At 43.6% G+C, this 12,867-nt stretch overlaps 1 protein-coding gene across 1 annotated transcript in view; it reads left to right on the top strand.

Annotated features, from left to right (window-relative positions):
• LOC137518633 (cadherin-10-like) overlaps nucleotides 1-11,532 on the top strand; it is a 612,711-nt gene extending 601,179 nt beyond the window's left edge. The window contains exon 13 of the mRNA XM_068236734.1: nucleotides 10,491-11,532. Coding sequence (XP_068092835.1) covers nucleotides 10,491-10,981 — 491 coding nt within the window. The 3' untranslated portion in view covers nucleotides 10,982-11,532. The remainder of the gene's footprint in view (nucleotides 1-10,490) is intronic.
• The last annotated feature ends 1,335 nt before the right edge of the window (nucleotides 11,533-12,867 follow it).

The raw sequence follows: 12,867 nt of genomic DNA, 5'->3' as shown, positions 1-12,867 counted from the left end.
ACATAACATCTACAAAAATATATTAAGAGATGCTAACAGTGGTCTGCACTTATCCAAAGGGCTCCACCAATTGCTCATCAATGCCCCAATACACACTAGCTGCTAGCAGTAATAAAAAGTTGCAAGTTTAAAAACATAGAAAAAAGTTCCAGCGTTTCAGCGTTTCACAAGCCGGCTGCGTCCAGCCACCTGCACGCTTAATCAAGACGTCACTTCGTTGCTCCGCCCGACGTTTTGTTGCCTTAGCAACTCATCAGGGACTGCCGAGCCATACAAAGTGACGTTACTTATATATCGTTCTGTTAGGAGCCGGCGGGCTGCAACCGCAAATGCGCACTCGCCATTTCCACACCCACACTTATGACGGCGTGGAGGCGCATGCGTACAAAAGGCCACCTGTACGCGATGCAAGATGAGGGCATGTGATGCGACTACCCCATTGGGTGACGCATGCGTCCAATCATTCGCCATTACGCAGCACTTAGGCCGCGCCTGCCTAGAGTGACTCGCACTGCGCCTGCGTCCACTCAGTAACCGCTCTCAACATCAAATCCCGGCCGATAGTCACTGGCCTGGCAGTGAAGCGCTCACATCAATGCTTGATGTGAGCGCTTCACCCCCAGCCTCCGTACGTGCAGGTGAGGAGATTAGGCCTGTCCTCACTCAGGATTAAGAAGTTGCTCTCTGTAGATTGAAAACAAAGTGAGTTTATCACCCCTCCACCAAGGGTGGACACAAATCTTGTATACAGTATAGTAAACAGAGGTGCCAGAAGGAAAAAAATAGACTAAAATTGTTAAAAATGCTTGGAAGGTAGTGGTGGACTTACCTCCTAAAAGCAGACATAAAAACTCTCAATTTCAAAATGACATTCATTTATTGACATACTCGGGGAGCATATCAATACATTTATGTCATTTTGAAATTGACAGTTTTTGTGTCTGCTTTTAGGAGGAAAGTTCACCACTACCTTCCAAGCATTTTTAACAATTTTAGTCTATTTTATTCTTCTGGCGCCTCTGTTTACTATATACAACACTTTTTGGTTATGGGGATCCATGTAATGTACTATGTGTGTGCCAAATTTCATTCAAATCCGTTCAGCCATTGTTGCGTGATTGAGTAACATTCAAACTTTCGCATTTATAATATTAGTGAGATTACTTAATTATAACAACAAGGACTGTTTTCTGCCTATCTGCTCTGTGACCTGCCAAATGTATTAGTATTATCATGACAACAAAGACCCCTCCCAGTGCCTTATGCCTGTGTTTCATGACAATCCTTTTTATTCTTACAACAACAAGGACCCCACTACCTGGCATCATCATCATCTATTATGTGGACTGACAAATATATTATTACTTTGATGATGGCAGTAGCCAGTGCCTTCTGCCTATGCAAAATAGCCCACCTTATTTATTCTTACATCTACAAGGACCCCTTCAACTGCCTTTTTCCTCTGTGTTGTGGCCAATTTCATTTATTATTAAAACTTTGAGCACCCCTTTCACGCCTATTGTATCTACCCTGCGGCATGCAGGACCATAACTAAAACCATGTTTCCATGGGGGCCCGATCCTCTTCCCCCTTGTGCATAGTGGCATACCCAGAGTAATATATTTACTTGCTCCAGCAAGGTGTCAGATCTCCTCTATTCAACCCTGCAGTTAATGTTCTATGTTGCAGACATGTCTATAGCTTTTGATGCAAGTCCCAGTCATATCATGTATGCAGCATAGAGCAGGCAACTGAAGGAAAGAGCATAGGAGACATGACATTGTGCTGAAAAAGGTAAATATAATACTCAGCTGTGTTACTCTGCAATGTAAGAAGAGAATGTCAGGGGTTTGATTCAGTGGCATAGCTAGGGTATTTGACACCCAGTGTGGATAATTTACCGACACCCCCCCCCCCCCAAAAAAAAAAGTGAAGCGCGCTGCAGAAAAAATGGGTGTGGCCATGACATCACATGGGCAGAGCTAACTGTAATGTAACTGTGAAACAGTAAGACAGTGGGCTAATATAGATAGCCAGAATAGTTACACCCAGCATAGGTTAGATAAGTAGGTGCCCCCAGTATAGGTTAGTTAGGTAGGTGCCTCCCAAATATAGGTAGCCAGTATAGTTGCCACCAGTATAGGCTAGCTAGGTAGGTAGGTGCCCCCAATACAGGTTAGATAAGCAGGTGCCCCCAGTATAGGTTAAATAGGTAGGTGCCCCCTGTCTAGATTACATAGGTAGCTGCCCCCCAGTCTCGGTTAGATAGATATGTGCCTTCAGTATAGGTTAGATAGGTAGCTGCCCCCCAGTATAGGTTAGAAAGATATGTGCTCCCCCCAGTATAGGTTAGATTGGTAGCTGCCCCCCAGTGTAGGTTAGATAGGTAGCTGCCCCCCAGTGTAGGTTAGATAGGTAGCTGCCTCCCAGTATAGGTTAGATTAGGTAGGTGCCCCCCAGTATAGATTCAAGATTCAAGAAGGATTTATTCGCCAAGTACGGTGGTGCCGTACTCGGAATTGCTTGTGGTACACATGGCTTTAGGCAAAGTACACAACAACAGTGTTACATAAACAGCTACAAATTACACATACTGGCAACATTAACAATACAATACATTTAAAGTACATTTACAGCTATAGTTACACATACTAGCAACATTAACAGTGCAATGGCATCCGGTAGTGTGTGAGGCGCAGAGCAAAAAGGCAGTGAGCACCACAGTCAGGAGTCAGGGGTCGTTAAGCAATAAAATTCAGATTGGTAGCTGCCCCCCAGTATAGGTTAGATTGATAGCTGCCCCCCAGTATAGGTTAGATAAGTAGCTTCCCCAGAGTATAGGTTAGATTAGGTAGGTGCCCCCCAGTATAGGTTAAATAGGTAGCTGCCCCTAGTATAGGTTAGATTGATAGCTGCCCCCCCAGTATAGGTTAGATAGGTAGCTTCCCCCCAGTATAGGTTTGATTAGGTAGGTGCCCCCAGTATAGGTAAGATAGGTAGGTGCCTCCAGTATATATTACATAGGTAGCTGCCCCCCAGTATAGGTTAGATAGATATGTGCCTCCAGTATAGGTTAGATAGGTAGCATCCCCTCAGTATAGGTTAGATAGATATGTGCCTCCAGTATAGGTTAGATTGGTAGCTGCCCCCCAGTATAGGTTAGATAGGTAGCTGCCACCCAGTATAGGTTAGATTAGGTAGGTGCCCCCCAGTATAGGTCAGATTGGTGGCTGCCCCCCAGTATAGGTTAGATTGATAGCTGCCCCCCAGTATAGGTTAGATAGGTGTTGTCAAAGAAGAAAGCGGGTTGGCACTACTGTGAGAGCGGGTGCGTTGCAGTGGTTCTTTTGATTCCTCTTACAGCTGAGCGTGCTCTGGTGGCAGGATATATGATGTAGCTGGAAGACAGAACACTATGAAGACCGGCACTGCTGTAAGCTGTGTTTTAATAGGATTTTGATTGTAGTACAAAGACATGCAGCGTGACACATCGCAGTGCTGTGGTAGTACAATTGTGAAAAACAAATCAGGAGGGATACCTGGTGGTGCGGTGGGTGCCGGGTGGTTCTAAGCCTGGCCCTCCTGATTTGTTTTTCACAATTGTACTACCACAGCACTGCGATGTGTCACGCTGCATGTCTTTGTACTACAATCAAAATCCTATTAAAACACAGCTTACAGCAGTGCCGGTCTTCATAGTGTTCTGTCTTCCAGCTACATAGGTTAGATAGGTAGTTTCCCCCCAGTATAGGTTAGATTAGGTAGGTGCCCCCAAGTATAGGTTAGATAGGTAGCTGCCCCCCAGTATAGGTTAGACTGGTAGCTGCCCCCAGTATAGGTTAGATAGGTAGCTGCCCCCCACTATAGGTTAGATTAGGTAGGTGCCCCCCAGAATAGGTCAGACTGGTAGCTGCCCCCCCCAGTATAGGTTAGATTGATAGCTGCCCCCCCAGTATAGGTTAGATACCGTCTTTCCCCGAATATAAGACACTGTCTTATATTCTTTTAGGGGAGAAAATTAGTGCTAGGGCTTATTTTCGGGGTGGGAGGAGCTAGATGCTGTGTGTATGGGGAGGCTCTTACCGTACCTCCCTTGTGGTTGCGTCCCCCTCCGTTCCTAGTAATTCCTCCAGCGTCGACAGCTTTGTAATTAATCTGTGAGGGCGCCCTTTGACTCTCACGCAGTATGCTAGGTCGGGCTCTGCGCTGGCGCTCTCTACCCTGTCATCATGTGCGCCCAGCTGATGCGTCCCAGGCGCACATTGATTCAATGTGTGCCTGGGATGCATCAGCCGGGGGCACATGATGACAGGAAGAGAGCGCCAGCGCAGAGCCCGAACTAGCGTACTGCGTGACGGTCAAAGAGCGCCCTCACAGATTAATTACAATGCTGCCGCCACTGGAGGAATTACTAGGAACGGAGGGGGCGCAGCCACAAGGGAGGTGCGGAAAGAGACCACACACCTCCCCATACACAAAGCGTCCCCCAGCTAGGTCTTAATTTCGGAGTAGGGCTTATATTTCAAGCACGCTTGAAATATAAAGTAGGCCTTACTTTAGGGGAAACACGGTAGGTAGCTTTCCCCCAGTATAGGTTAGATTAGGTAGGTGCCCCCAGTATAGGTTAAATAGGTAGCTGCCCCCAGTATAGGTTAGATTGATAGCTTCCCCCCAGTATAGGTTAGATAGTTAGCTTCCCCCCAGTATAGGTTAGATTAGGTAGGTGCCTACAGTATAGGTTATATAGGTCGGTGCCCCCAGTATAGATTACATAGGTAGCTGCCCCCCAGTATAGGTTAGATAGATATGTGCTTCCAGTATAGGTTAGATAGGTAGCTGCCCCCCCAGTATAGGTTAGATAGATATGTGCCCCCAGTATAGGTTAGATTGGTAGCTGCCCCCCAGTATAGGTTAGATAGGTAGCTGCCCCCCAGTATAGGTTAGATTAGGTAGGTGCCCCCCAATATAGGTCCGATTGGTAGCTGCCCCCCAGTATAGGTTAGATTGATAGCTGCCCCCAGGATAGGTTAGATAGGTAGCTTCCCACCAGTATAGGTTAGATAGGTAGCTGCCCCCAGTATAGGTTAGATTAGGTAGGTGCCCCCCAGTATAGGTTAAATAGGTAGCTGCCCCCAGTATAGGTTAGATTGATATCTACCCCCCAGTATAAGTTAGATAGGTAGCTTCCCCCCAGTATAGGTTAGATTAGGTAGGTGCCCCCAAGTATAGGTTAGATAGGTAGCGGCCCACAGTATAGGTCAGATTGGTAGCTGCCCCCCAGTATAGGTTAGATAGGTAGCTGCCCCCCAGTATAGGTTAGATTAAGTAGCTGCCCCCAGTATAGGTTAGATAGGTAGCTGGCCGCCCAGTATAGGTTAGATTAGGTAGCTGCCCCCCAGTATAGGTTAGATAGGTAGCTGTCCCCCAGTATAGGTTAGATAGGTAGCTGGCCCCCCAGTATAGGTTAGATTAGGTAGCTGCCCCCCAGTATAGGTTAGATAGGTAGCTGTCCCCCAGTATAGGTTAGATAGGTAGCTGCCCCCCAGTATAGGTTAGTTAGTTAGGTACGCAGGTGCCCCCACCCCCATAATGGAGGGGGTAGTCAGCCGCGGGGAGGGCAGCCGACCTCTCCCTCCCTTCCTCTCCCCGGGCCGACCTCCATGCTCCCCCCTCCGACTGCAGAGTTAGCACAGGGAAGCGCTGTAAATAGTCAGTAACTCACCTGTCCGGTTCCAATCGCCGCTCACTTGCCGCTGGTCTCCTCCTCTGCATAGACGTATGTAGACACACTGCTTCCTGCTAAACAGGAAGTATAGTGTGTATAAATGTCCCAGGGAGAGCAAGGGAGGGGGAGGTTGGGCTGCCCTTCCTGCGGCTGACTCCCCCCTCCATTACAGCGCCCCCCCTCAGCGCTCAGGGCAACTATCACCCCTGCCCAGACAATCTCTCGCCCCATCTGGTGCGGGTTGCACTCCCCGCCCCCCCCCCCCCCTCACAACACTAGTGTGGTGAATAAAGGGGGATGCTTTACTGGTCACACTTTCAAGGGGCAGTCTGGGGGGGGGGTGTCTGATCACACTTTAGGGGTTGTTGGAATGTAGGGAGGGGGATTTTTTTCCTAAGAGTTGTAGATACTCCCCTAGTGACATGCTTAATTACTAACTTAGTTACTGACTATCCCTGGCTGGATGGTGTAATGGTTAAGGGCTCTGCCTCTGACACAGAAGACCAGGGTTTGAATCTTGGCTCTGCCTTTTTTAGTAAGCCAGCACCTATTCAGTAGGAGACCTTAGGCAAGCCTCCTTAGCACTGCTACTGCCTAGTGGCTGCAGCTCTGGTGCTTTGAGTCTGCCAGGAGAGAAGTGTGATATAAATGTTATTTGTCTATAAAAGAGACCCCTCCCAGTCTCAGAGCATTAAGTCAGAGGTTTGTATATTTAAAAAAAAAAAGAATACATCATTGACTTTCCACCTATAGACATGATTTGTTTTTAATGAAGACCAGTGAAAAAGTCCTACACACACACACACACACACACACACACACACACACACACACACACTCGTATATCATTGAAATAAAAGGTTTTTTTCCAGCACATCTAGTACTGATACTTACTGGGCACATCTTCTAAGGGAAAAACCTTTTAATTTGACTGACATATTACTAATAATGTTTTTGCATGTGCATAAAGTATTTAACAAATAATAATCAAATAATGGGGTGATAAGGATGAGGAAAGAGCAGAGTATGCACTAAGGGCCTGAGCCCACTAAGGCAGTTGAGCGCAGTTGTACGCAGTTGTATCCTCTTTTCAGCATCTGTAACATTGATGTGTTGCTGAAAAGTGGACACAACTGCGCACAATTGCGTTAGTGGGCTCAGGCCCTAACAATGTGATGTTGTGTAAGTCCCAAAAATAAGCTATAATGATCCCTTAACAGTTTCAATAGGAGCATTTTGACCCCCAAGTGGCACACAATGGCCTTATCTATCTAAAAGAATACATATATATATATATATATAAATATATATATACATATATATATATATATATATATATATATTGTGTATAATAACACCTAATTGTCCCTGCGTCATCCTCTTTCCCTGTCTGTGTCGCGTCTTTTGTACTGTGCCAGTGTGCAGTACAGTCAACCGTTGACACAGGAGGACGGGCCAGGGAGCCGGGCGGGCTGGTGCACACGGCGGGTGCACGTGCGCACTGACTGGCGGCAGTGTGAAGAGACCTAGAGCCCATTTTTAAATGGGCTCTAGGTCAACTAGTATATATCACACCCTTTATGTAGTATATATATCACACCCTTTATGTTATTCATCCCAATTCTTGTGTTGCATTTCACTCTGACAGACCTGGGCTAAAACCTCAGCTCTTCCTGTTCATTAAGCCAGCTCCTATTTAGTAAGGAGATCTTGGGCAAGACTCCCTAACACTGCTACAAATATTGAAATAATAATTATTATTATTATAACATTATATAATTTTAAAAACTCTGTCAGGATTCTTGTCTACAAATCTTGAGTTGTAGTGAAAGCATCATATGTTCATATTCTCATGTTTTTTTACTGTTCTGCATGGCTACTGTATATCATTAGAGGACCACTATCACAAAAATTATAAAATTTAAAATGCATGAAAACACATAAAATAAGAAGTACATTTCTTCCAGAGTAAAATAAGCCGGAAATTACTTTTCTGCTATGTTGCTGTCACTTACAGTAAGTAGTAGAAATCTGACATTACCAATAGGTTTTGGAATAGCCCATCTCCTCATGGGGGATTCTCATGTATTGTTTAGTTTAAATGCCACTTAGCAAATGACAGTTTGACTCTGTTCAACTGCTAAAAAAAGTGTGCAGGGAGGCTAGCCAGCATCATTGTATACATCCTATTTAGGGATTGTCTTTTTAAAGAATAAAAGCCTTGCTTAGAAACCCCCATGAAGAGATGGACTACTTCAAAATCTGTCGGTTCTGTCAGATTTCTACTACCTAGTGTAAGTGACAACCACATAGGAGAAAAGTAATTTATGGTTCATTTTACTCTGAAAGAAACATCTATATATATAATAGAGTAAGTGCATCAACCTTCAAGCAAGAAGAAGAAGTAGCGCCCTGCCCCCAGGGCTGCTCCAAGCAAGAAGAAGGGGCTGGTCCAAGCAAGAAGAAGAAGTAGTGTCATATCAAACCAAGGGCACAGAGGGATAATTTGCATATTCAGTAGCAGTGCATTGTGGGTAACCACAAATGTTCACTTATAGTTGAATTATTTCAGATTTGCTTCTGTTTTAAGAAGTAAAATTACACCAAGCTTTGCTTTTTATAGTAGGAGGGCTTTTTGGTCTCTTCTATCCTCCTATACATTCTTAGTACATTCTTAGTAGTTTGGGTCACCCTGAGCTGCTTGGTTAGTCTGTTGTACTGGTCCAAGCCCCTTCTCACTTACAGCTGAATTTTTGCAGATTTTCTTCTGTTTTAAAGAGAGTCTGAAGCGAGAATAAATCTCGCTTCAGACCTCATAAATAGCAGGGGCACGTGTATATAGCGCTATAGCGCGGCTTAACGGGGGTCCCTTCACCCCCAAATCCCCCTCGATACACCCGGGGAGCGCTTCCTGGCTAACGGCTGCAGCCCTGCCCCACGCGCGTCTGTCAGCGCGTATCTCCGCCTCTCCCCCGCCCCTCTCAGTCTTCCTTCACTGAGAGGGGCGGGGGAGAGGCGGCGATGCGCCGCTGACAGACGCGACTGGAGGCAGGGCTGCAGCCGTTAGCCCTGCCTCCAGGAAGGGAAATTCTGCGACCTTTTTACGACACACTTTTGCGGGGGGTGGGTTGGGGGTGAAGGGACCCCCGTTTAGCCGCGGGATGGCGGCGGTTTAGCAGGGGCACACGTGCCCCTGCTATTTATGAGCTCTGAAGCGAGATTTATTCTCGCTTCAGAGTCTCTTTAAGAAGGCAAATTACACCAAGCATTGATTTTTTTTAGTAGAAGGTCTTTTTGGTCCCTTTTAACCACCTATACATTCCGAGTGGTTTGGGTCACCCTGAGCTGCTTGGTTAATCTGGTGTACAGGTCCAAGCCTTATCTCATACAGCCATATCAATCCTTGCCACGTACAGATGAGGACCAAAAGTCTGAAACAGGCTGTCACATGTGAGTTTGATATGGCTGTGTAAAATTTAAAGCTATAGGCTTGCTATACACCAGTGGTTTTGGATGCTTGCTTGGCTTACTAAGAGTGAAAAGGAATTATTTGCAAGTTTAGTAGCAGTGCTTTGTGGGTAACCACAAATGTTCACTTATAGCTGAATTATTGCATATTTCCTTCTGTTTTAGGAAGGCAAATTACACCAAACTTTGCTTTTTTTAGTAGGAGGTCTTTTTGGCCCCTTTTATCCCCCTATACATTCCGAGTGGTTTGGGTCACCCTGAGCTGCTTTGGTACTCTGTTGTACTGGTCCAAGCCCTATCTCATACAGGCGTATCAATCCCTGCCATGTACTGATGAGGACCAAAAGTCTGAAATAGGCGTCTACATGTGGGTTTGATATGTCTGTGTAAAATTTAAAGCTATATGCTTGCTATATACCAGTGGCTCTGGATGCTTGCTTGGTTTACCAAGGGGGAAAAGGGGTAATTTGCATATTTAGTAGCAGTGCATTGTGGGAACCACAAATGTTCGCTTATAGCTGAATTATTGCAGATTTCCTTCTGTTTTAAAAAGGCAAATTACACTAATACAGTGTGCAGCATTGCAGGAAGTGACGACAGTGGAACGCATGATGGAACACAGAAGAGGTGAGTCATCCCTGCCCACTGCCTCTTGCTAATAGTGGCGGCTGCTACTGTGCTTAAGCAGGAGGAGGAGGAGGAGGGGGGGGGATTCCTGCTGAGCTTAAGCTGGAGGGGGAGTGCACATGGGGGACCCAGGTGAGGGGGGGTTCCTGCTGAGCTTAAGCTGGAGGGGGAGTGCACATGGGGGACCCAGGTGAGGGAGGGTTCCTGCTGAGCTTAAGCTGGAGGGGGAGTGCACATTGGGGACCCAGGTGAAGGGGGGGGGGGGTCCTGCTGAGCTTAAGCTGGAGGTAGAGCACACATGGGGGACCCAGTTGAGGGGGGGTCCAACCCCCCTCCCCGCCGCTGTGCCCAATACCCCCTTCCTGCCCTCTACCCTCTTATGCGGCGTATGCTACGCCGCGGGTCGGCTAGTACTTCTTATTTGTATATGTTTACATGTACTTTAAATTTCACGATTTTCGCAATAGTGGTCCTTTAATAAAATGGAATATTGATCCTGCAATACTACTACTACTACAATTACTACTATTAAACAGAGTACTAGCCTTTTCTTTGTTGTACCATACTTATTTTTTTTCTATTGTTTATTTATATATATCTGTACTATATCACTGTTATTATATTTATTATTATTTTTTTCTTGTATTAATGTCTATTTTTTTCTATTTAGTCATTGTAGTGCTGTTTGCTGCACTGAAAAGACAGAGAAAAAAAGAGCCATTAGTTCTGTCAAAGGAGGACATTAGAGACAACATTGTAAGCTACAATGATGAAGGAGGTGGAGAAGAAGATACACAGGCCTTTGATATTGGCACACTAAGAAATCCTGGTGCTATGGAGGATAAGAAACATCGTAGAGATATTATCCCTGAAAGCCTGTTGTTACCAAGGAGAACTGCTTCAGTGCCAGACAATACAGATGTCCGTGATTTCATTAACCAAAGGCTAAAAGAGCATGATAATGATCCTACTGCACCGCCATACGATTCACTTGCAACTTATGCATATGAAGGAAATGATTCTATAGCTGAATCGTTAAGTTCTTTAGATTCTAGTACAACTGAAGGGGACCAAAACTATGAATACCTCAAGGAATGGGGTCCACGTTTCAACAAACTAGCTGAGATGTATGGCAATGGGGAGAGTGATAAAGATTCTTAACTTGAACAGTCTGATCAATTTTTATTTTTAATTTTTATTTGAAGCTAAGTGGAATAAGTTTGCAGGCACTTGGAAATATTAACAATTTTAAAATACTTTTTTTTTTTACACTTGCCACAGTGTTAAATAATAACAGTAATACATTTATGAACTTTTTACCACATCCATTTATGTCATCATTTTTTATTCAATGTAGATTATCACCCTAGAGAATGACTAATGTTAATTACAGGCCATGGATCAAATGCCATGGTTGCTATGTTGTTTGTCAATCCAATGATCACTTTGAAGACTTGAACAGAAGAATACTTCCTCGTACAAACTTATGTACACATTGCTTTTATTGGGTAATTTGGCTGCATTTCTTTTTGCACTTTTTTGTTATATTCTTTGAGAGGGAACCAGGAAACTTTTTTTTCTGATACATTATGTACATTAAAATATACAAAAAATGTACATGTGATGTTAGTGTGATGAAGATGGTGGAGATAAATGTTAGTAGAACTTCATTTCATCAAATAGTATCTTGCCAATGTTTTATATTTATATTTTTGTATTTATTTTTAAGAAATAAACCTGTTTTTACAACTTGATTAATGCCTACATAAATTAAGTCTTGTAAGATGAACAAAAACAAAACAAATGAAGGGTGTCAGTAAGCAAAAATTAACTAAAAAATGACAGTGTGCACCAATAATTTCAAAATAAATGAACGAATGTTAAAGGAGAATTTTGGGATGTTTCATTGATTGGGTATTAGTTACGAACAATTGTAATGAACACCTATTGACGTTTCTGCTTTTTAAAAATTAACAGCACTAAAACATAAATATTCTCCAAACTCTATGTCTACATAGTACCTGACTAATTCTTGGAACTTACTCCTAGATATAACATGAGGAATGAATAGCTTCAGTGAATGATTTGAAGAAAATAGAGTTGTCACCTCGAGTGGGTTGTGTGTAAAACAAAAAAACAAAACAAAAAAAAAAATGCCCATGGCATTACACAGACTTATCAGGGACAGATTAAGCTGCTTTTGTTAGCTAAAAGAGAAAATGGTGCTTAAAATCAATTTCAGTAGCAGCTAAAGCTTAAAGTGACACTGAAGCAAAAACAAACTTATAATATAATGAATTGTATGTGAAGTACAGCTAAGAACTAGAGCTTTCATAGCAAAGAAAGTATTTTACTATTGTTTTCAGTACAGGAAGAGTTAAGAAACATCACTTGTTATCTATGCAAAAGCGATTATCTGAGCTCCACGACCCAACTTGGGTTGGCCACAGTGCCGTTTGCTGGAGCACTTATACATCAAAGAACCGGAGACAGAGTTAGATAAGATTTTTACTGCAGAAAAGTTGAAAGGGTCATTATTTTTATAGTTTAAAATATAGAGTGTGGCTTGTAATATCAAATGTGACAGAATTATGCAATGTTATAAAAAAAGCTTTATATCTGAAAATACAAATATGAGTCTCTTTTATTGGCTACTTATGTTTATGAGTTATCAGTACTACACATACAATTCATTATATCATAAGGTTTTTTTTTCGCTTCAGTGTCACTTTAAAGCGGACCCAAACCATTTTTTTTATTCAAAATTTTTAGTTGCACCACTCTGACACATACAAAGATAAATAAACACTCCTTCAAGCCTATGAGCATTTCAGTGCATGCTTTTCACCCTTCTCTTTTCATAACTAGGGTTACACAGGTGGCAGTCATTAGCAATTCCTCCTTTCCCGGACACCACCTACTCCACCAGTTTGCCAGATTCTGTCCCGGCAATATGAAAGGAAGGGAGGGGTTCCTCCAATAAATGTAAAATATTTTATATTTGTCATCATGCAGCTGAAAAAAGGCTCCTATTTATTATTAAATTT

This window comes from Hyperolius riggenbachi, chromosome 5 (assembly GCF_040937935.1).
Source record: "Hyperolius riggenbachi isolate aHypRig1 chromosome 5, aHypRig1.pri, whole genome shotgun sequence".
Taxonomy (NCBI): Eukaryota; Metazoa; Chordata; class Amphibia; order Anura; family Hyperoliidae; genus Hyperolius; species Hyperolius riggenbachi.
This window is presented reverse-complemented; position numbering and strand designations above follow the sequence as displayed.